This window comes from Miscanthus floridulus, chromosome 11, assembly GCF_019320115.1.
Source record: "Miscanthus floridulus cultivar M001 chromosome 11, ASM1932011v1, whole genome shotgun sequence".
NCBI classification, from domain to species: Eukaryota; Viridiplantae; Streptophyta; class Magnoliopsida; order Poales; family Poaceae; genus Miscanthus; species Miscanthus floridulus.
In genome coordinates this window covers 84355866-84380685 of record NC_089590.1, presented here as the reverse complement: position 1 = coordinate 84380685, position 24820 = coordinate 84355866, and the positions used below count along the sequence as shown (strand labels likewise).

Below are 24820 nucleotides of genomic sequence, written 5' to 3'. Positions count from 1 at the left end.
AGACTTGATCGCTTTTCGAGGCGCAAAATTCAAGGTTTCCCCCATAAGCTCGATGGCCCACTTGGCTATCCTACCCGAGGCCTCCCGGTTACGAACTATCTCGCCCAGGGGGAAAGATGATACCACAGTCACTGGGTGCGACTCGAAGTAGTGACGCAATTTGCGCGGGGCCAAGACCACGGCGTAGACCAGCTTCTGGATGTGAGGGTAGCGTGCTTTGGTCTCGGAGAGTACCTCGCTGATGAAATAAACAGGACGTTGGGTGGGTAGAGCATGCCCCTCTTCCTACCTCTCTACTACTACGGCAGCGCTGACCACTTGGGTCGTTGCAGCAACATAGAGTAAGAAGGCCTCGTCCCTGGCTAGGGGTACCAGGATGGGAGGATTTGTGAGCAGCCTCTTGAGTCTGTCGAGGGCTTCTTCGACCTCGGGGGTCCAAGAAAAATGCTCGGATTTTCTCAAGAGTCAGTACAGAGGCAAACCTTTTTCGCCGAGGCGCGAGATGAAGGGGCTCAGGGACACAAGGCATCCCATGACCCTCTGTACTCCCTTGAGGTCTCTGATTGGTCCCATGCTGGTTATGGTTGAGACCTTCTCTGGGTTGGCTTCGATGCCGCGTTCTGAGACTATGAACCCCAAGAGCATGCCTCGGGGGACCCCGAACACACACTTCTCAGGATTGAGCTTGATGCCCTTCTCTCTAAGGCATTTGAAGGTTATCCTCAAGTCATCGACAAGATCCTCGGCTTTTCTAGTCTTGACCATGATGTCGTCTACGTAGGCCTCGATGGTCCACCCAATGTTGTCGCCAAAGACCTGAGTCATGCACCGCTGGTACGTGGCACCTGTGTTTCTAAGGCCGAAAGGCATAGTCACGTAGCAGTACATGCCGAATGGTGTGATGAAAGAAGTCGCGAGCTGGTCTGACTCTTTCATCTTGATTTGATGGTAACAAGAATACGCATCAAGGAAAGACAAGGTCTCGCACCCTACAGTGGAATCAATGATTTGATCGATTCGGGGTAATGGAAAGGGGACTTTTGGACAGGCTTTGTTCAAACCAGTGTAGTCTACGCAGATTCTCAATTTCCCATTTTTCTTCTTGACTAACACAGGTTTAGTCAACCACTCTGGGTGGGACACTTCTTTGATGAATTCGGCCATCAAGAGTTTCTGTATCTCCTCACCGATGGCCCTACGCTTTTCCTTGTCGAAGCGGCGCAGGCGTTGCCTCGCCAGTCTAGATCTAGCCCGGATGTCCAGGGCGTGCTCGGCGACCTCCCTCGGTATGCCCGGCATGTCCAAGGGACTCCATGCAAATATGTCAGCATTTGCACGGAGAAAGTCGACGAGCATGGCTTCTTATTTGATGTCGAGGGTGGTGCTGATCCTCAGCGCTCGGTCGTCGGGGCAGGCGGGGTCGACCGGGACAAGTTTGATGGCTTCCACGGGCTTGAATGCCCCCACGCGACGCTTGGAGTTAGGTGCCTCGCCACTGAGTTGGTCGAGGTGGGCGATAAGGGTCTCGGCCTCCGCAAGAGCCTCGGCGTACTCGATGCACTCAACGTCGCAGTCGTATGCATGTTCATACGTGGACTCAATCGTGATGATACCGCTGGGGCCTGACATCTTGAGCTTGAGGTAGGTATAGTTAGGGACTTCCATGAACTTGGCGTAGCACGGTCACCCTAGGATGGCATGGTAGGCTCCTCCGAACCCGACTACCTCGAAGGTAAGGACTTCCTTGCGGTAGTTGGAGGGGGTGCCGAAGTAGACGGGAAGGTCAATGCGCCCGATGGGTCGCGTGCGCTTCCCTAGCACGATGCCGTGGAAGGGGGCGATGTCGCCTTGGAGCCTCGATCGGTCGATCTCTAAGAGCTCCAGGGTATTGATGTAGAGGATGTTGAGGCCGCTGCCTCCGTCCATCAACACCTTGGAGAGTCGGGTGTTGCCGATGATCGGGTCGACAACCAGCGGGTACTGCCTGGGATTTGGAACATGGTCAGGGTGGTCATCTCGATCAAAGGTGATTGCCTCCCAAGACCAGTCGAGGTACTGGAGGGTGGCCACCTTGATCGAGAAGACTTCTTGGCGTTCCCTCTTACGCTGCCACGCCGTAAGGCATGCCGAGGGTCCACCGAAGATCATGAAGGCGTTGCGTACCTTGGGGAACCTGACGTCCTTGTCCTTGTCCCGGTCATCGGTGCCCTTCTGCTTGGTGTCGTCGTCGGGGAGCCCAAGCCTGGCGTAGTAACGTCACAGCATGGAGCAATCCTCGAGGGCATGGTTGACCGGGCCTTGGTGGTAAGGGCAGGATTTCTTGAGCATGTCGTCGAAAGGCCTAGGGCCTCTGGGGCCTCGGGGATTCTTGCGTTCTGTGGCCCTAACCAGATCGGCCTCCAAGGCCTCCTGTTTCCCCAGGCGCCCCTTCTTCTTTCTCTTGGGGAGGCAGGAGGCTGAGGCCTCGGGGGCCTCGTCCCTCTGCTTACCCTTGGCATCGCTATCAGGGAAGATGGCTCCAACAGCCTCCTCGCCCAAGGCGAAGTTGGTGGCGATGTTGAGGAGTGCAGTAGTGGAGTGCGGTATGTTCTGACCTAACTCTCAAACCAGGTCTCAGTAGGTGGTGCCGGAGAGGAAAGCCTGGACAATCTCTGAGTCACCGACGCTGGGCAACTCGGTGCACTGTTTGGAGAAGCACCGGATGAAGTCTTGGAGAGACTCGTCTAGCTTCTGGCGGTAGCTGTTAAGATCCCAGGAGTCCCCAGGGCGCACGTATGTGCCCTGGAAGTTTCCGACGAAGATCCTAACCAAGTCGCGCTAGTCGTGGATTTGCGAGGGAGGACGGTGCTCGAGCTAGGCTCACGCCGAGTCTAACAAGAGCAAGGGGAGGTTGCGAATGATGAGCAGGTCATCATCCGCGCCACCTAGCTGGCAGGCCAGGTGGTAATCAGCAAGCCAAAGTTCAGGGTTGGTCTCACCGCTGTACTTCGCGAGATTGGCTGGTTGCTGAAACCGGGTGGGGAAAAGAGCACCGCGGATGGCCCTGCTGAAGACCCGAGGGCCTGGCGGTTCAGGAGAAGGACTATGGTCCTCCTTGCTATCATAGCGGCTGCCTCGGTGCGGGTGGTAACCCCGAGCGGGCCCTTCATTGTCGTGGCATCGTCGCCTGCTAACCACCTCATGGTCTCCCTACGCCTCGCGTCGATGGCCGAGGCGGTCCAGAAGCATAGGGGCCCTATGGGCTATTGGTGCTCGAGCGGGTTTGGGATGAACTGAGGCTTCCCTATCCTGCTGAGGCGGGGCTACGGGCAAGTTCAAGGTGCCCCCATGCCATCGGGAGGTGGAACTTTCGGCCTGCTGTACTGCGGCGGTCTCTAGGAGATCCTGGAGCTCGCCGCGGACCCGCCGCCCCTCCGTGGTAGAAGGCTCAGGCATTGCACGGACTAGCATGGCTGCAGCCACGATGTTCTGGCTAGCGCGATTGAAGACTGGGGGTTGCTCGCTCCCTTCGTCGTCGTGGATGCGGTGATGTACATCGCGGGCCCTTCGTCGGGCTCCTCCGCCTTCGCTGTGACCTCGCTGCTCCTGTTCGAGAGAGTCTCGAAGCTACTGTAGAAGAAGTCGGTCCTGTTTGACCTTGGCTTGGAGCTCACAGAGTTGTTCTAGGTCTGGGCATTGAGGTCGCGCAGGAACGAGGTTCTCGTTCCGTGCTGTCGGCAGGGCAATGCGCAGAGGTGTGGCGGCGCCTGTACCCAGGCAAAGCGAGGAACGGCTACCTACCCCCTCGTCCTCTTCGCTCGCCCTTAGCATCCCGAGCCCGACGTGAAAACACTCGCGAGTGGGGTCGTAGGTACCCTCATCGTCGGAGTCAGAGTAGCCGAAGCAGTAGTCGCTTGCAGCCAAGAACTGGCGCATAGCCCTAGGGTCATGGAGTCCAGAGAAATCCACTCCGGGCCATGCCTCGTCCTCCTCCAAGGAGTCGGCATGGGTGCTTAGGTCGAGAGCGAAGCGCTGGCAGCGTTCTGAGGGATCCTCGTGAGCGGCAATGTAAGCATAGGCGTAAGAGGCAGTGGCATTTCTCAACCCAAAGGGGTATGGGGATGGTGCCATCACTAGACTCTGCTCCATCGGGATTGGCTCCTCAGGGAGTGGTGGAGCGGAGCTTGATGACTGGGCATCACCGTGTGCCACCGGTGATTTTCTTTTGTCCAAGCTCAGGCTAGATAGGTCCCAAGCCAAGGACCCTGTGCCAACAGCTAGTCATAGGATATCGGCGGGGAGCGGCGTGCCGCCCTGGATTCGCGTAGCGTTGGGGTGGTCTTGCTCGTGTAGAGCCTGGCGAGCGTGGCGAGAGCGGCCGCCCGGGCGCCACCTGCGCCTAGGCTGCAGGTGCGTGACTTCATCGTCGGTTGGTGGGGCTTGAGGAGTGAGGAGTACCATGTCGTACTCATGCCCTAGAGACATGAACTCTAGGCTCCCAAACCAAACCACCGTGCCGAGACGCAATGGTCGTACGGGGTCTGCCATCCGGAACCTGCTGTGATGATGAAACTGACACGCAGAGGCCCCTACCTGGCGCACCAACTGTCGGTGTTTCGGACCGAGGGGTCCTCAACCAACCAGTGAATTTGAACTGTGTGCCCCTAATCCCGGATGGTGATGCAAAGAGACACAAGGTTTATACTGGTTTAGACAATCGATGCCCTACGTCCAGTCTGAGAGATCGATCTTGCATTCCTTGCACCGAAGTGCTTGTAGTAGGGGGTTACAAGCTAGGGAGAGAGGGAGCTAGTCCCAGGTCTCGGCAAGGTGTCGTGTGGGCCGCTTAAGACGTTGCTCTCAGGCGGCTGGGATGTGTGCGTGTGTGTGTGTTATAAGGTGTTCTTCTCTTTGAGTCCCCCTCTAAGTGGCCTAAGTCCTCTCCTTTTATAGTTGAAGGGAGGACAAGGATAGTACATGTGTTAACTATACGGCATCATGCCAATAGGGGCGGTGTGTCCAAGCCCTATGGCCTGTTCCTGTGGTGGCGTGGTCGTCGGAGTGGTCCGTCCTTGGAGCACTGGGGTGACATGCTGGTCACGTCCGACCCTGTGCATCATGGGAGCCCCTGGGTTGCCTCGGAGTGGGTGCGGCGGTGAACGTGCAAGCCACTGTGGATGGACTGTGCACGAGGCCGAGGCTTAGTCGGTGCCGAGGCTACACCGCAGTGGGGGTCTCAGCGGGCACAAACCCTGAGATAGCCGAGACCTTGGTGCACAGTGCCAAGGCCCCGAGTGGGTGGCTGATCTGGTGCGCCGGCTTGGAGGCGGTGATGACCCAGGCCAAGTTGTCCGTGCGATGTTGTTTTCAAGGCGGGGATCGTGGGACACAGTGTAGTGTGGGCACTGATCGTGGGCACAGCGTCAGAACATAGTGGCCGGTAATCCCCGCCGTGCCCTGTCCCAGCCGGTATGGCGCTGATGCGACCTCGGGTCCCGTCGGCCATTCTGTGGCATCGAGCCATCATTCGGCTGAGATTGCGGGAGTGGTTGAAGTATTAATGAGACATGACGCGCTGTTAGGAGGGTCGGTCGAGGCGGGGGGCGATGGGCTGCGGATGAACTGGCCTCGAGCGACACGGAGAATGAGGCCTCACGCGAGACGGAGATCGGACTCCTTGCCGAGGCCTTCTGTGAGAGGCCTCGCGCGATATGGAGAATGCACCCCCTGCCGAGGCCTTCTATGGAGAGCCTTGCGCGAGACGGAGATCGTGTTCCCTACTAAGGCCTCACGTGGGGAGCCTCGCGCGAGGCGGAGATTGCGTCACGACGCCGAGACCTCCTGCGTGAGGCTCGAGGCGAGGCGAAGGGCTTGGTGGGCTCGGACATGGCAGGTGAGGGGCCCATGGCTTACCTTCTAGCTTTATTTTTTGATGGGACTTTAGCGACCCCTTTGATGTTCGCTCGGGGTACCCCGTTCTAAGGTACTCGACATGCTAAAAATCAATTACTAATTTGCAGTTGCAATTTTTGGGTGTTACAAACCTACCCCCCTTAAGATGAATCTTGTCCTTGAGATTCGAATGGTTCAAAAAGGTTAGGATAATCAGATTTTAGATCATCTTCTCTTTCCCAAGTGGCCTCATCCACAGAGTATATGTTCCACTGAACCTTACGCATTCTTATTATCCTGCTTCTTGTGATTCTCTCCGCTGTTTCTAAGATTCTCATAGGCTATTCTTTGTATGATAGATCCTCTTGGATATCCAGTTCATCTAAGGGTAACTATTCCTCAGGTACTCTCAAACATTTCTTAAGTTGCGATACATGGAAGACATCATGAACACCTGAGAGTTGTTCTAGTAATTCCAGCTGGTAAGCAACTTCTCTCCTATTGATGATCTTGAAGGGTCCCACATACCTGGGTGACAACTTTCCCTTGGTATGAAACCTCTTAACTCCTCTCATAGGTGAAACTTTGAGGTAAACAAAGTCACCAATCTCAAACACCAAATCTCTTCTCGTGTCAGCATAGCTTTTCTGTCGAGACTGTGCAACCTTCAAGTTTTGCCTTATTGTTTGTACCTGTTTCTCTGCCAGTTGCAAAACTTTGGTCCAAAGACTTGACTTTCCCCTATTTGATTCCAAAACAGTGGTGTCCTGCACTTTCTACCATACAATGCCTCAAACGGTGCCATCATAAGACTTTTCTGGTAGCTATTATTATAAGAGAATTCTGCATAGGGCAAACTCTTATCCCAACTTATCCCGTAGTGTAGAGCACAAGCTCTTAGCATATCCTCTAAAATCTAATTTGTCCTCTCTGTCTACCCATCTGTCTGAGGATGATAAGCTGAGCTAAAGTTCAACTTCGAATCCATGGAATGATGTAATTTTTGTAAAAAATGAGATGTGAACTGTGTACCCCTATCTAAAACAATCTTCTTTAGTACTCCCACAATCCTTTCCATGTATAGCTCTGCCAACTTTGCACCAGAATAAGTTATCTTGAAGGAATGAAATGTGCTACTTTTGTCAGACCGTCTACAATTATCAAGATAGAGTCATATCCCCTCTGTGTACGGGGTAATCCCACTATGAAATCTATTCCAACTTCTTCTCATTTCCACTCGGGTATCTTCATAGGTTGTAATAAACCTGCTGGCCTCTGATGCTCTACCTTTACTCTTTGGCATGTATCACATATGGTCACATGTTTAGCTATATCTCTTTTTAGTCCATACCACCAATATCTCTCTTTAAGACCAAGATACATTTTAGTATTCCTCGGGTGTATGGAATAGGCCGAGTCATGAGCTTCCCTCAAAATAGACTCCCTAATAGACTTCACTTCTGGCACACAAATCCTTTTGCCAAACCATACTGTTCCTTGATCATCCATGTGGAATCCTAGGGATTTACCAATCACTATACGTTTAGCAATATCTTTAATCCTCTCATCATTCAACTAACCCTTATGAATATCTCGTTCTATAGTAGGTTCCACCTCTAGCTCCATAGTGTTAGCTACAATACCCAAATTTAGGTATCGAACTCCTCACACAACTCTTTAGGTAGTGTATAGGTCATGTTCACATAACTCCTACCCAAGGCATCTGCTACAACGTTAGCCTTTCTTGGGTGATAGTGTATCTCCAAATCATAATCCTTGATTAACTCTAACCATCTACACTACCTCAAATTTAGATCTAACTGTGTGAATATATACTTTAGACTCTTATGATCTGTATAAATCTCACACTTATAACCAATCAGGTAATGCCTCCAAATCTTGAGAGCATGTACCACAACTGCTAACTCCAGATCATGAGTTGGATAATTTAACTCATGTTTTCTCAGCTGTCTAGATGCATAGGCAATAACTCTACCCTCTTGCATAAGAATGTAGCCTAGACCTTGCTGTGAGGCATCACAATAGATAGAGAAGCTTTTGGTAAGATCAGGTAAGATAAGCACTGGGGTAGAAGTCAGTCTCTTCTTCAATTCCTCAAAACTATCCTAACATTGCTTAGACCACACAAATTTGGCATTCTTCTCTAACAAAGCAGTCATAGGTTTGGCTAACTTAGAAAATCCCTCGATGAATCTCCTATAGTACCTAGCCATACCAAGAAAACTCTAAATCTCACTAACATCCTGAGGTGGCTTCCAACTCAACACATCTCTAACCTTCTTAGGATCTACTGCTACTCCTCCATTATAGATTATGTGACTAAGGAAAGATACTTCTTTTAGCCAGAACTCACATTTGCTAAACTTAGCATAGAGCTGATGTTCTCTAAGCTTGTGCAATACTAACCTCAAATGTCCCTCATGTTCTTTCTCATTCTTAGAGTAGACTAATATATCATCAATGAACACCACGACAAACTTGTCAAGGTACTCCATGAATACTTTGTTCATCAAATACATGAAGTAAGCAGGTGCGTTGGTCAGACCGAAGGACATGACTGTGAACTCATATAGTCCATACTGGGTCACAAAAGTAGTTTTAGGAATGTCAGAACATCTTATTCTCAATTGATGGTATCCAAATCAGAGGTTGATCTTAGAAAACACACAAGCTCCTTTCAACTGGTCAAACATGTCATCGATTCTAGGCAGTGGATAGTTGTTCTTAATTGTGACCTCATTAAGTGATCTATAATCTACGCATGTTCTTTGTGTACCATCTTTTTTCTCTACAAAGAGTACTGGTGCACCCTAAGGTGAAGAACTAGGTTGGACATAACCCTTATCTAGCAATTTTCTTATTTGTTTCTTTAGTTCTGCTAATTCATTCACTCCCATTCTATAACGTCTCTTAGCTATGGGTGCAGTTCTAGGTAAAAGTTTAATTATAAACTCAATATCTCATTCAAGTAGCATACCTAGTAACTCCTTAGGGAAGACATCTGGATACTCGTTTACTATCCGTATATCCTCTATGGTTGTGCCCTCCAATTGATTAACCCGATAGATTTCTGTGGCTGACTGTGTTACCACATACTCAACTTTCTCTTTGGATGGAGTGGTAAGATTTATGGAACTATTTCCACAATTAATAACTGCCTTCTAGGACCTCAACCAATCCATACCCAAGATAACATCAATTCTAGATGAGTCTATGACTACAAGGTTGGCTTGAAATTCTACCCCCTTATGTTGAGACTAGCAGCTAAGCATATCCAATTTGCTTTCATTTCCCCTCCAGGTGAGTTTACTAACATGGGTTTCTTCATAACACATACAAGAATACCATGCTTCTTTATGAAAGTATATGCTATGAAGGAATGCGAAGCACTAGAATCAAAAAGTACTGTAGTTGAGTTTGAGTTGACCGGAAATGTACCGATCACCACATCGGGTGCCTCCTGAGCTGTTTCTGTAGTCACATGGTTGACTTTTCCCTGAACATAGTTCTGCTGCATGTTAGTCGTCTTCTTGGGGCATCTGTTACAGTAATGTCCCGGTTCTCCACAATTGAAGCATCTATTATCATTAACTGCATTTGGTGCCTTTGGTGCGCCATTCTTCTGTGGTGCATTGGGGACATTATTCTTCATAGGAACGTTGTTGACTTGCTGCTGGCGCTGAACTGGTGCTTTATACTGCTGCTGCTGCTACTGTGCACGCTATGGTTGCTAGTTGCAATTGACCAGACTGGATTGTCTTTGATAGCGCTGCTATAGGTAAGCTTGCTAAGGAGCAGTGCGGACACAAGAGTTACTCCCTTGCTGTTGTCCCTAGAACTTTCTCTTCTTGTTCTCCATTTGGCGGTGCTTGTTCTCTATAACCAAGGCCTTGTCCACCAGCTGTTGAAAACTAGCAAAAGTATGAGACAACAGTTGGTACTAGAGACCATCATTCAAACCTTCCATGAATAGCTCCTGCCTCTTCACATCCTCATCCACCTCAATAGGTGCATACCATGACAATTGTATGAACTTGTCATGATATTTAGCAACAGTCATGCTCCTTGGCTTGAGAGCCAAGAATTCCTTCTTCTTCAGCTTCATCAATCCAGCAGGCACATGATGAGAGCGGAAAGCACTATGAAACTCTAGCCAAGTAATGGGGTTAGCTTTGGTATGGCCAAAGCGAAATGAGTCCCACCAATCCAGTACAGCTCCTTGCAACTGTCTAGAAGCATACAAGACCTTCTCTTTGTCATCGCACTAGGCAATCTCAAGTTGCCTCTCAATAGCACATAGCCAATCGTCAGCCTAGAGTGGGTTAGTGGAGTGCTTGAAGACAGGTGAATGTCCTTTCAGAAACTCTCCCCTTTTGTCTCTAACTTGAGGGGGTGCATTCTCATTCTCATGTCCCATATTCTGCATATTCTGAGCCATCTACTAAAGCAACTGAGTTTGCATCATCATCAGCTGCTCCATAGTGATAGGAGGTGGTGGTGGTAGGTCCTCGTCTCCCTGATTGTTCCTCATGGTGTTCACCATCTATAGATACATCATATAAGTCTCATATGTCCAACTATATAACCTTTAAAAGATAATGGTCTAATAAGAGTAGGTGTCACAAGATGAAGACAAGAGATATATGTAGGGTATACAAGAAGATAATTGTTCTGAACTTTTCTGGCGAGTTGGACAAACAGTAGTGCAGTAAAACGAGCTTATCTCACTCTATGTTTATCATATGGATGCGTATTTTACCTTTCTAGAAAGCTTATGAAATTATCTAGAACTTTCATTTAGAATACTTTTTCAAATTCTGACGTTTAATTAGGCAAATACAGACGACCAGTACTACTGTTCCAGAATTCTATCAGCACAGAAACCTCAACTTACAACAGCTGTATCTCATAATTTATAATAGATATTGGGGTGATTCCAGAGTCAAAAGAAATATGTAGAAGTCTACTTATCTCCATAAAATTTTCATGACCATTGGACATCTAGAACATGAGATATGAACTAATAAAGGTGGACTGCTCAGAATGATACAGAATGCACAGCAAGATAAAAAGAAACCCAACTATTTATTCATATTATCCTTAAGCCTTAATCTTAAACTAAATGACCGTGGACATGCCCATAAGTCATCAAAATCATGACAAAAATACAAATCAAATATTGTTCATCATGACAATCATCCAACCACATAAGTATCAATTGTTCAACCATTAAAAGAAAAGAACTAAACACTCTCTCGCACAACTATGCATATTTATTACATATTTTAAGAATTCCTCCTATGGGTCGATGTTGGTGCTGGTGTTGGGGTCTCCAAATTCTCCTCTATTCCTCGGGGACGACTGAGCAGGAACACATGGCGCTTCCACATCGGGACCTCCTTGATGTTGCTTCAATGTAGCATTCTCACGAGCAAGCTACAGGTATGCCTTCCCCATGACATCTAGCTCATCCAGGGCTTGATTCAAGTTAGTGTTAGTCTGAGCCAAGCACAGTAGGGTAGGCCACTAGCTATGGCTGCCCGCAAGTCCAAGTGTACCACTGGAGGCGGACCCTATGGTCTAGGAGGTGGACAAGAACCACGTCTCTGTGTCTTAGGCCTCGGTGACACCTGGGTGCGAGTACGAATAGAACATCGAAGCCGTGGTTGCTCTGCCTGCTCTGTCTGCTCTACCTGCTCCTGGTGCTGCTTAGTCTCCTCCTTAGGCTCAATCTCCTCCACTCGAGCATCCTCTGGTGCATCCTCTAGAGATACACGTCGACCTCCAAGCATGATAGTACCACATGGACTACCAAAACTAGCCTCAAGCTGCACGACTATGGTCCTCTAAGCTAGTGACAATCGATCGCCAATACAAACACCACTGCCTCTGCCACCTCTCCTAGCACACTCTACGGCAATGGCCACTGCTGCTGCTCTCTTTGCCTCTGTGTCACCTCTCTTGCACTTCTTCTTTGTAGTGGTCTTCTTTGGCCTCTTTCCTTTTTCCTGCTCTGTTAGGCGAGGTGAACGACTCTCACATCACCGGGGCCACCCCCAACATTCTTGCAATGAGCCATAACTAACACTACAAAGAACTCAACTAACTAGCAAAGAACCACTGCCACTGACAAAGGACAACTGTCACTGACTCCCCCTAGCACTGAGAATCACTGCCCAACTAACACTTGTTGAGGCTTGGCCTCAATCCATACCGACGGGCTTGGCCCCAGGTTCAACTACCATTGTCAACAACCAAGCAACCTCAAACACACTGACTCACTACATAGATGGAATAGATGGATATATATAAGAACAATATGTAACTATAGATAAGCGAGTAATCCTATTGGAGCAAGCAGTTGGGTAAGAAATAAAAAAGCGACTAGCCACCGGGAAACAAGAAGAATCCATGTGAATAGATGAGTAGCTGATGCAATGGGGCACCATGATGTCACAGCAAGGATTCTATAATAGAAATTTGGCCAAAAGAAGTAAGGACAAGGTGCATGTTTGAGTCAGGGAATTGATCGAACAAGTGAAGGGCGAGGTGGCAACAAACCTTGGAATAAAACCAACTAGCTAGGAAGGTGCCAAGTCAGAGCCATTGGATGATAAGAGAGTGCACTACAAGAGTATAGGCGCGAAGTGGGATTAGAAAACAAGCATTGGACTGGTTCAGGCATTTAGACTAACACATGTTGGGCAAGAGGGTGCTCACCCTGGGAAAACTAGCTATCGGCCGAGGAACCTACCTAGGGGCGATGCTGGAGGTCGAGGCCGAGGACGTGAAGTCACCTGAGCCAAGGAGGAAGGCGGCACACTAGCGGAGAAGAGAAACCATGACGGCGGTGGTGACTGCCCTCGATGCGGTGAGCCAGAGCACGGTCACTGTGCGGGCGTGTGGTGGTGGAGCGGCGATGGGGGCGCAAGCATGGCGTGCAAGTGAGCGGGCGAGGCATGTCTATGCTGCAGAGGCACGAGGGTGAGGCCATGAAAGCGGTGGTGGGGCGGTGGTCAGAGAGGCGCAGTGGCTGTGGCATTTAGGGTTGGAGCAGTGGTGGCACAGTGTGCGCCGCCGCTACCAGAGATTTCTTCTTCTCCCTCGGCATTGACTCCCTCAGCTCCAGTGAACCTCATTTTCCAAGAACTTTACCTTGATTGTGTGGAGCCCTGACATGCTCAGTTCTGTCCTTTTCATAGGGATTTGTCAGTTAGCAAGCCATTACTCATTCCTTTCTTACCTAATTGCTTGCTTCAATAGGAAGTTGCTTATCTCTAAAGTATATAATGCTTATGTACATTCCTCTATTCCTTCCATGCAGTGAGTTTGGGCAGTGACATTGCTTGGCTATGGACAGTGATAGACAACTCAAGGCCAAGCCCATGAGTATAGTTTGAGGCCAAGCCTCACGAGTGTCAGCTAACAGTGGTTCTTTTTGCTAGTGGTTGTCTCGTTAGAGGGTAGTTGATTTGATAGTTGGTCTTTTCAGTGGTGATTATAGTCAAAGAGTGTCAGTATGGCTTGGTGTAAGAACGTCAGGGGTGGTCCTGGTGATGATGAGAGCCATCCACCTCGCCTGACAAAGAAGGAGAAGGGGAAGGGGCCAAAGAAGACAATTACAAAGAAGAAGCACAAGCATGGTGACACAGATGCAGAGAGAGCAGCAGCAGTGGCCACCACCATAGAGCGTGCTGAGAGTGGTGGCAGAGATAGTGGTATTCGCATTAGCGATCAGTTGTCACTAGCTCAGAGGGCCGTAGTCGAGGAGTTTGAGGCTAGGCATGGTAGTCGACATGGTACTATCATGCTTGGAGATCGGCGTGTCCCTCTAGAGGATGCACCAGAGGGCACTCGTGTAGAGGACATTGAGCCCTAGGAGGAGATTGAGCAGCATCAGGAGGAGGCAGAGCAGCAGTAGGAGCAGCCACTATGACGCTCAAGTCATGCTCATGTTCAGGTGACACCCATGCCAGAGAGGCAGAGGCGTGGCTGTCGACCACCTCCTAGACCATGAGGCCTGCTGCCAGTAGAGCATTTGGACTTGAGGGCTGCCATAGCTCAATAGGTGTAGCAGCTACGCTTTGTGGAGGTTGAGCAGTGGTTCCCACCTTAGTGTGACGAGAGAACTTGAGAGGGCTTCTACACTATGCTCTAGGAATATTTCTATAATGCATATCTGAATAGTGGGGTAGCTTTCAGATCTTAGAGGGTATGCCGTTTAGAGTCTATAGTGTTCGCTTGGTATTCATTCTTGTGATTGATTGGTTCATTCCTCGACTCGGCGATATAACCATCTTGCTCTCTCTCTTTACATTACCGCAAACTAGTTGTCAAGCTCTTTAGTGTAGCTAGTCGTGAGAGCTTATTAGTTTGGTTAGTGTGGCTCTTTAGTTAGCCTTTGAGCGCACACTAACTTAGTATAGTGATATAGCCATTGTGTGGATAGAGACTATATAAACTAGAATTGTGGTAGGTGGCTTGTATTTTTAGTAGGCTAGCGCAACACTCGCTTCGCCTCATATTTGTCTAACCAGTTTGCTAAGTGTTGTTGTAAAAATTTTTATAGGCTATTCACCCCCCTCTAGCCATTAGGACCTTTCAACAGGCTTCACTCCTACTTAGTCCACGTCAGTGCTAGTGACGAACACCCCTGTCTCTAGGAGTATGGGTGCTACTTTTAGTGAGCTCATAGGACAACCTACACCGCCTGAGTTCAGAGCTCATGCTCCTACCATAACAGCTCCCATGATAGGGACTATTGAGATAATATTGTCCTCTGTTATATGTGATATATGTGTGAGACTTATGTGACATGTGTGCTCTCTACCTTGATATATATGTCATGTCACTTGATTATGGTCATTTGGTTTGCTTCCGCGTTTTACTCTGATACAAATGAGCCTTACTTTGTGTACTTATGCTTATTTCATACCTTGTAAGTACATTGTGTTGGCTTGGATCATATTAGCATGCCTAACCCTCCTTTGTTTCTATTGCCAATTGCTTATATGAACCAAGCATGTTGAAAACCTCACTCATCTTTTATACATACTCGAGGTTGTGTTGTCATCAATTACCAAAAAGGGAGAGATTAAAAGCATCTAGGCTCCTAATTGGGTTTCAATGATTAATGACGACACAAAATTACTATGACTAAGGGCCTGTTTGGTAGGGCTCCTCCTGAGGGGCTCCTCCGGAGGAGCCAGAGCCATTTTGGAGGAGCCACAAATTGTGGCTCCTCCAAAATAGCTCCGGCTCCTCTGCTTTTTACTGAAAAACGGCTCCTTCAGAAAAACGTTTGGCAGGGCTCCTCTAGAGGAGCCAGAGCTAGAGCCGGAGATGAGCCCTGCCAAACAGGCCCTAACATGTGTTTTGCAGAGAAAACTTGAGTTAGGTCATGGAAATCGCTTTGGTTTTCAAAGGATGGACGACAAGGTTCAGGACAGACTAATTCTAAGTGTTGTTTGGCATTGGAGAGACACTTAGAGTAGTTTAGGACTTTGTTTCTTTTCCTTTAGCCATACTATTGAGGGGTGTGTGAACTAGTAGCTTGACCTAGATGACTTTAATGGTTTAGGTGTGGTGCACACTTATCAAACTTAGCACTAGGTAGCTCAATGATAGCCCATAGATCAGTTGAAGTCGATGTTGTTCAAAAAGTTGGTAAAATTTGAGGTAAATGGAGACTTGGATGATGATTGGACTCTGGTCCGGATGCACAGGTGCCACGTCTGGTCAGTGTTAGCTCACGTAGCTAGGGTGTGTTTATCGATCAGACTCATAGATGTCGCGTTCGGTCAGTATGAGCTCACATTGCTAGGGTTTGCTTTTCGACCGGACGCTGAGGATGTTGTGACCTAGCGCACTAGAGGTATTGTCCGGTCAACAACAGTAAGCATCCAGAGAAGGAAATTTTTTGACCGAACATGTCTGATGGGTGGCGACCGAATGCTAGTTAGAGTTCGGTCTCTGATAATTGGGCTGGCATCATGTAGTTGTTGGCCACTGACGGACATGTCCGGTCACTTTGACTTGAGCGTCCAGTCACCCCGAAATGTGCTGAGTTGGACCCCAACGAGTATGTTTTGAAGTGGGGAGTATAAATACTTCTCCTACTCATCCAACTTAACACTCTTGCCCATGTGTTTAGCTAAGAAACACCTTTGGAGTGTAAGGGAGAGCAAGAGCCTAGTGGGGTGATTGAGATTTAATAATCCCAAGATTAAGGACCTCATTAGTGTATAGGGAGTAGCAAGTGTGCATCCACCCTTCTCATTAGGCTTGTCTTGGTCAAGTGAGAGCTTGTGCTTGTTACTCTTCGTGATCGCCATCACCTAGACAGTTTGGTAGTGATTGGGAACTTGGTGATCATCTAGCGGAGCTTGTGGATGTCCCAAGTCATGGTGTGAGCAGTTGTGGGCGATTCACCATGACAGAGTGTCAAAGAATCAGCCCATAAAGAGCACTTGATCCTTGCACGGATCAAGGGGGAGCTACACCCTTGCGTGGGTGCTCCAACGAGGACTAGTGGAGAGTGATGACTCTCTGATACCTCGAAAAAACATCGACGCGTTCCTCTTCCTCTCTTTACTTTGAGTATTTATATTTGAGCAATTTAATTCATGTCTCTATTGTAATACCCTCGGTGTTACACCCTAAATTATTTACTAAAATATGTCATGAGCATCATGTTTATGTGTTAATGCATGCGATAGAATACGTAGATAAATTTCTTGTAACTTAAAATGATCGATAAAAATGCTAAATGAAAGTTGATTCAATAGCTCATGTATATCAAGTAGGGTTGAAAACCAATTTTCATTAAGCAAAAATACTATAGAACATGTGTGTGATACTTAAATAAAGTTTGAAATACAAACTTTATAGATGACAGTGAAATACTTGCTATCGAAAAATAATATTACTAACCAATATTTCTACTAGCCTAGAAATTCAAATTGAAATCAAGTTTAGCTCAAAAACTTAGAAAATTTCCAAGTTTGTCAATAGCCAGACATTGATATGTTTAGCAAATTATTTTGAGAGATTGGGTTAAGGGGTGATGTAGTGTTATAGCTCGATTTGGTAGTCTCATATACCATCTTAAGCATGGTGAAGATGGTTGAGGTCCAGAAGTAACCGTTTTGTTTTTATAGGTGCTTTAAAATTCATGCACGACATGGTTTTGGGCTGGTTCGCCGCGTGGGCACGGTCACCATGCTCGGGCATTCGGCGTCGCCATGCTGGCTGTCCCACGCACAAGCGCAACCGCGCATGACCGACCACGGCTGCTCTGGCCTGGTTGTGGTCTGGCCACCGCTGGCTCCTGGCGTGTGGAGCCACCGCTGCTGCTTGCGTAGCGGGGTAGTGCTGCTGCCAGCCCCACCGCACTACCGCACTGCGACTCGTCCTGCGCCGTGCCGCAGTCGCTGTCGGTGCTATCACCTTGCCGTCATGTCCTCTGTCGCGCGCACGTGGTCGGGCTCATCGTCGCCTTATCATTAATGGCACTGTGGCGCGTGGGCCACGCTAGTCATGAATGCATGCGCCTATCTGCTAGCGCCTGCATGTTGGCCTCCACAATCACGTCGACCACGTCCTGCCAAGGCGAGGACAAGCCAAGCCCACCTACCGCGCCCCGTCTCTCTCTTTTTCTCTATTTCTCCCTCTACTGTCGTCGTCGAGCCACGCCATCAAATTACCCTACGAACGATCACCTCTATTCAATTCAGTGCATTCACGATTTTAACATCACGTCCTCTCGTTGCCCGACCCTACCTAGTCTTGAACTATGCAAGGCCAAGCTCTAATTTAGAGTTTCTCTCGCTGCCGTGCCGATAAGGCCACGTCTAGCCGTGGATGTGGGCAGCCCTCCTACAGTCCCTCCAGAATCAATTCACTTGCACCACCAGCTTTGCCTCGCCTCTCTCTCCACCTTGCGCATGTCAGCGGAACTGCTACCACCTCCCCATCATCGCTGACGTGACTGTGTTGCCGCATGGCTCGGCCACACGTGGCCAGCCCTCCTCCGTCATTCTTCGCCCCAACCGTCACCTCGCCCTGGTCTAGGGTAGCCTCCTGATGCTCACGCACTAACCAATTAGGCCTATGGCTACCTTAGCCCACCGGAACAGTGGCGCCGCCATTGCGGATGGCCGCGCGCTGCTGCAGCCTTTCCCAGCCAGTCGTGTCACCCTGCACCGCTTAGCATAGCCGCTCGGGTTAGAGATGGTGATCGACCCCTTAGGAGGGCCCGTGCAGGATCCAGGTGGCCGACATAGGCGCCTAGTGCCGCCGCTCACCGAGCCGTCGTGCACTAAGTTGTCGAGGGTGTGCGCGGGGGAATTCCAGGAAAGCCAGGGGGTTAACTGAGAAGGTTTGAGAGAGGGAAAAATAGTGTTAGTACTTAGTCGTAATTTAGGAGAAGTTCGAGGTCTCTTTTATAAAATCACCAGCGCACGCGAGATTCCCCTGCCGTTGGCCGTCTCGCGCTGCAGGCCGGCCTCGCATGGACCGCACAGGATCTAGGTGGGCCGTCTCTTTAGTCGTAATTCATTTTTCTTTTTCATAAGGAATTAGAAATAGCTTTCTAATTTAATTTTTGAGCTGATCTTTGGTAAATCATATAAAATCATGTAGATGTTCCAAAATTGTAAAACAAATTTTGTTAGGTTTCTAAAATCATGCTCTATCTGTTAGTGTATTTAGTTCATATATATACATGTTGATACTAGGAGCTATTAAATTATTTGAGAGTGCTCAATATTATTAGGTTAAATATTGTAGAAAAATTTTATGGTAAGTTGGTGATAGCTTTAGTCCCAAAATTTTTATAGTAGCTTCATTGTATTATTATGTGCTCACTGTAATTTTTGTAGCCTTAGAATAGACTAAGCATTAGGATAGTTAAATGCTCTTTGTTTCAATATACATTAAACCATTAGTAGAAATAAAGATATATCCTTCATTTGTAAAGCTAGGTGTTTGTTAGTTGAATCCAACACCTTGCTTGATGAAAATGATAGCTTAGTATCTTAGTCATTAGAGCTAGCTTAGTAGCTTAGTATGCATATTCTTATTTTAAGAGTTGCTGTTGCATAAATGCTAAGTGTTGCATCATCATTGCATACATATAGAGAACGAGTTAGTGGAGATCGTGACCACCAGCGATCATGAGTTCGAGGAGATCATCGAGGAGTACGAAGAGAAGATTCTCGTGTAGGAGGAGGTTTCAGAACTGCCACTGACCGACTCAGCTGACACCGCGCCTGCCCATGGCAAGCCCTGGTGCATAACCCCTTATTTTTTATAATCACTATTTATATATGTTATGTGTATTTATGTTACTGGAATTTTATGGAAACCACATGCATAAATATATCTATCCTAAAAGTCTACTAGTGCAGGTTCGGGTAGCTGCTATGCTTAAGTTTTTGGTAGCGTGAGTAACCTACCGTTACTCACAATATATGATTATTATAATTACTCTCATGATAAAATGATGAAAGGAAAAATAGAGACAAGGCAGGGATACGGTATGGGTATTAGTGGGTGTAATAGGTTGTGTCCCGCGGCCAATGGGGCTCAGCTTGATTACATTGTTTTTCCTGTTCGTATTGATTAAGGACCGTCCGTTGCTGTGGATGATAGTCAGGTCATAGACTTATTATCCTGAGCACATACTTGCTTATGGGAGCGGAAAGGCTCGTTACGCTCTTTTCGTGGGTTCCGGCTCTTTTCGGACCGACTAATTGGAGGCGGAGAAAGGTGGAGGTCTGAGCACCATATTGAGACCGGGTCTCAAGTGTGGAGGCTTGAAGTCCAAGTTTAGACGGAGATCTAGACCCCATGACAGGAGTGGAATAGGTTGGTCTTGTTTGTACCTAGGGTACAAATGGAGCGTGTGTTTTGGGGTACCCAGCTGGGATACATTGGTTCACGAATCGTCGTTTTCGTGAGACGGTATGACTTAGCTATGGTCTAGCACCATAGTAAGAACTGAAAGATGAAAGATGGTGAAATGGTTCTGATTGCTCAACTCTTGCTTGAAAGTAGAATAGGTGCTTACCTAGAATGGTTAGCTAATGAAGTAATCATGACTGCTAATTAAACTTGATCTTAAGGATGTACTCTTAGTAATGTTTTTTGCAAACAAAAAAACAGCTTGAGTTTTATTGCCTATCATACTCCTTGGAGTCGAGAAATTATTCCCACTAGTCGGGTAAGTCTTGCGAGTATATTGTGTACTTAGGGTTTATTTTACCCCTGTTGCAGGTGTAGCATGAGGAGTAGCCCTTGTGTGGAGGATTCTTCTAGTGGGCACAGACGGATCCTTGTATCGTTTTCGCTAGATGTTTATTTTCATTTCGCTGTTTAATTATCGCACTTTGAACTCTGGTATTATAATAAATAATTTCTATGAACTCTTGTTGTATGAAATGGACTAAGTATTGTAAGCTCATACTCATTATTGGATTCTGAATGTAAAACGTGGATTGTTTTAAGTTCTCCCTTTGGGTGGGCTCGACGGAACTGTCCGATGTAGCTAACTTTCGAGGTGCTTAGTGTCTAGAGGAAGACGAACGCCTTCGAAAGCGTGTTATTTCGAACGGTTCTGCCACATCTATATTTCTAGAATTGCCATGCTAGAGTAGGATTAGAACCTAAGGTGCAAAACTCTTGTGCGATAAAACAATAGAAACACTTCTAGGCACAAGGGGGTGAAATAGGCTAAGAGTATGGCTTAATTTTTGCAAAAAATAGAATTAGTCCAATTCACTCTCTTCTTGGACATCTTGATCCTTTCAAATGTGAAAGGCCCAGTGAACTTTACTGGTTGACCTTCTCCATGAATTTCAGAATAACCACCTTTTTTTCTTGCTCCTTTGCTACTACTGCAGCAAGTTCACTCTTTTGGACATGTTGGATTGGTCCTTTGGTGAGGAGGCCGGTCCAGATGAAGGCAAGCTCTTGGATCACCAGCCCTTACGGCTTAACAATGATGATTATGAGCGGGTTCAGCAAATTTCGGTCAAGAAGGTTGGTGGCTTGATAGTGTTTGTGCCTTCCTTTGTTGTTTCTCCTGAAACAATCATCACTCTTTCCTATGACAGGGAGCCAACTTCTGTGACCTAAAGGGTGTCAAGGTTGGAGCAAACAATATTGTTGAGTGGGATCCAGAAATCGAGCGTGTGAAACTTTCGTCTGGGAAACCACTAGTATGTGTTATTTCCTGCTGTTGTTTCCATAACAGTGCAACATTTATGTTACATATTTAGACTCATAACTGATTAGATGCTCAACTACTGTATGATTCATGGTTAAGACATGATAAGATTTTGCACAAATCTTTTGTTATCTAGGTTCCTGACTATGCAATTTCATTCATCAAGGGCAAATCACTCAAGTAAGTTGGAAAATAGTCCTGGAAAAAGTAGGTTATTGGTTACTTGTCCTTACATATACATATGATGTTGTAGGCCGTTTAGGCGCCTGTGGTGGGACGACACAGTTCCTACAGTTGTAACCAGAGCAGAGCCTCACAATGAGGTCAGCTTCAGTACAAACTACCCCTTTATGATAATCCCTGCAACTGTCTTTACTGCTAGTGTTGTCTGCATATGATCCTGATCGAACATGCTGTCCATAGGTTATATTGCATCCGACTCAAGCAAGAGTCCTGACTATCCGGGAGAACGCAAGGTTACAGGGCTTCCCTGATTACTACCGATCGTTTGGCCCGATCAAGGAGAAGTAAGTTCCTCTTCTTAGTTTGCCTGTACCTGATCTAGTCACTCTTGAAAGTTGTCAGCAGTAAGCCATTGATCAGTCAGTTACAGCTCTTGAAATCAGAAGCAGGATCATGCTGCCTTGTAATCCTTGCCTCTGAACATGTGTGCTTTCTCTGATGGCGATAGGTATATTCAAGTCGAAAATGCAGTAGCTGTCCCTGTTGCCCGGGCACTGGGCTACTGTCTAGGGCAAGCCTACCTGGGTGAATCTGAGGGGAGTCAACCTCTGTACCAGCTCCATCCAAGTTTCACCGCTTTGGGGCAAACTGCGGTGCAGGCGATGGCCTCTTCTGTTGGCACTCCTGAAGGGGAGGTGGTTGAGCAGTAAAAGGATCAGAGCTGAGCTGATCAGGCCAACAGCCAACGGTAGGAGCATCTCTGGTTGGGTCCGATTCGGCCATTCGGGCCCATCCAATAGCATGTCTACCGATAAATAATCATCGAATCGTGCTGATTCTTATGATTGGAGATGAATGTAAGCAGGGTGAACTCGAGCTCGAGTGCTTGTACTGTAGGTTGAGGTTTCAAAAACATTCATTCATCGGCCACCTATTTGTGGCTTATGTTTCTTGTGTCATTTCAGTTTAGCAATCTGCTGATTTGAGGCTTCGTCATGTTAATGTACGTGTATTCTATCATTCATTGCTGTTAATGTACGTGTATATTATCTATCATTCTTGTTAATGTATGTACATTTGATCCTTGTTCAACGCGAGCAATTTTTCATCCACTGTAGTTGAGTACTGAATGGTTTGAGTGATTGAGTCATCATGTAGTATTTTCATTTATTTTCACTAGAGTGTAGGAAGAAAACTTACGATGAACACCTTTATATATCCTAATATTTTGCCAAATATTGTGTGAAAAGGATAGCATGAGGATTTATTTCGATACTTGTATTCACCTCGATCCATCGGAATGCATGTGGACTGAGATAGATACAAATGTACCTAAACAAGTCTAGAGACGATTTACAAGATAGTTTGATCCACAAGATGAGGCATGTTGAGGATGGCTAATGTGTGATAAACTTACCTATGTGTAGTTATATTTGTACTGCCTCTGTCTTAAAAAGAATGTAATTTTAAGTTTGGATTGGATCGAACTTTTTTAAATTGACTAAGTTTATAAAAAAATCAATAACATTTACTCTAAATAGGTATACTATAAAAATATATGTTATGATTATCTAATGATATTTATTTAAAACTGTTTAACAAAAATTGCATTTCGTTAGGGAATGGAGGGAGTGGTGCTAAAAATGGGAAACAGTAGGACAGATCATATAAGTGGTGGTGGTGGTGATAGCCTGATGGTGGGAAAAGGCCAATATAACCCCTGACATTTAGCAATGTGTTCCCGAAGAGAAGGGTGAAGCAACGTACGGTATAGGAAGCTCTTACTGGTCGCAACTGGGTTTTGGATATTAAGGGAGCCCACACTATAGGTGTTATTGTCGACTTCCTCCATCTCTGGGAATTGCTGTACAATTTTGAGTTAGAGCCTGATGTTGAAGATGTCCACATATGGTGTTTCTCTGCTAGTGGGAAATACTCAGCCAAGTCTGCATATGAGGATTTCTTCCAGGGATCTACTGAGTTTGGTTCATACGAGAGGATTTGGAGAACCTGGGCACCGCCCAAATGTCGTTTTTTTCTTTGGTTGGTGGCCCACAATCGGTGCTGGACAGCAAATCGCCTTGCGTGTCGTGGGCTGCCTCATCCTGTGCAGTGCCCTCTCTGTGATTAGGAGGATGAGACTATCAACCACCTCCTAGTCTCTTGTGTCTTTGCTAGACAATTTTGGTATCTCCTTTTGAGACAGGTCGGCCTACACTCCTTGTCACCACAGCCTTCTAATTCTTCCTTTGATATATGGTGGGAAAAGGCTATTCGAGCAACAAGTGGATTAATGCAAAAAGGTCTCAACTCTCTTATTGTGCTTGGTGCTTGGACTCTTTGGAATCACCGGAATCGTTGCGTTTTTTATGGAATTACCCCCAACCTTGGACGAGCTCTCTCCCTTGCTGGAGAAGAGCGCCGGCTGTGGAGTGTAGCAGGAGCCAAGGGTCTGTCCTTCTTGACAGCCCCTCTCTTTGGTAGTTAGCTTAGTGATAGTGTTTGGTCACCTTTTGTTCTTGTCAGGCGCGAATGATATTTGTGTGTGGTTGTATGTGGTGTGTGTTGTAGGGCTCTAGCCCCTTTCTTTCTTCTTAATATAATGATGTGCAGCTCTCCTGCGTTTTCGGGAAAAAAATTAGCAATGTGTTTACTTCATCATATAATCTAAAAAAACAAGTATTCTACCCTTCACCTATTCAAAACCTTTTGATGTATCGCTTAGGGCTTGTTTGGATGCACATGTATCTAATTCAATCCATGTGTGTTAAAGTGGATTGGTGTGAAAATTAAACTAAGCTCTACACCAATTCAACGCACATGGATTGAGGTGGATACATATGCATCTAAACAATGCCTTAGATGGTTTCAGGGGTTCTGCTTGGGGGCCCACAAGTCTGGTGATATCTTATAGTAAAATATTCTATAACTTTTTCATATGAAATCAAATTAAGACAAACTGTTTTATTTGAGATTATTTAGAAGCTCAAATATTTTGCATGACTTCTAAATAATCTCAAATGAAAAAGTTTCAATAGAAAAGTATTACATCCGCTGAGCAGTACATGTTTGGTCCATACCGTTTCTCCATCTGAGATCGTTAATTTTTTTATAAAAAAATTAGATTTCAAATATGATAACTTAAAGCCGATATTTGAGCATCTAAACTAACTAAAATTAAAAATTGTCAACTACTGGGCTGTGAGGGCTGAGGTATACGTTGTTGCCCAGATGACGACAAACGTGCTCTCTGATACGGAGTAGATCCTAGTACATACGCACACCAACATATTTTAAGTTATCAACAACACCTTGAGTTCTACTGTTCTAAGCACACTAAGTATGAATTACGCGGTAAACATCAACAACATACATGGTACAAGGTAGGGAAACAAGTACAAGGCATACGCTCAAAAGTAGGTTACATAGGTTCCTAGTCATATTGGGGTGTGTATCCTAATTTCAACCCTTCCACGTCTGGCTACTAAATCTTCCTCAGTCATAATCTGGTCTCTT

The 24820-nt window shown here is 46.8% G+C and overlaps 1 protein-coding gene and 1 pseudogene across 1 annotated transcript; both read left to right on the top strand.

Annotated features, from left to right (window-relative positions):
• The first annotated feature begins 20814 nt into the window (after positions 1–20814).
• Positions 20815–22014, top strand: LOC136492875 (DNA (cytosine-5)-methyltransferase 2-like). Its single transcript, XM_066488932.1, has 6 exons — positions 20815–20934; positions 21009–21113; positions 21258–21301; positions 21375–21444; positions 21545–21648; positions 21813–22014. Exons 1-6 carry the CDS (start codon positions 20815–20817, stop codon positions 22012–22014), a joined length of 645 nt encoding a protein of 214 aa, XP_066345029.1.
• A 912-nt stretch (positions 22015–22926) lies between these two features.
• Positions 22927–23792, top strand: LOC136492330 (uncharacterized; annotated as a pseudogene).
• Positions 23793–24820: the final 1028 nt, after the last annotated feature.

Coding starts and splice junctions, on each gene's coding strand:
- LOC136492875 (XM_066488932.1), top strand. CDS start 20,815: ATGTTGGATTGGTCCTTTGGTGAGGAGGCCGGTCCAGATGAAGGCAAG. Junction 21,445..21,544: donor GAGCAGAGCCTCACAATGAG/GTCAGCTTCAGT, acceptor TGCTGTCCATAG/GTTATATTGCATCCGACTCA. Junction 21,649..21,812: donor TTTGGCCCGATCAAGGAGAA/GTAAGTTCCTCT, acceptor TGATGGCGATAG/GTATATTCAAGTCGAAAATG.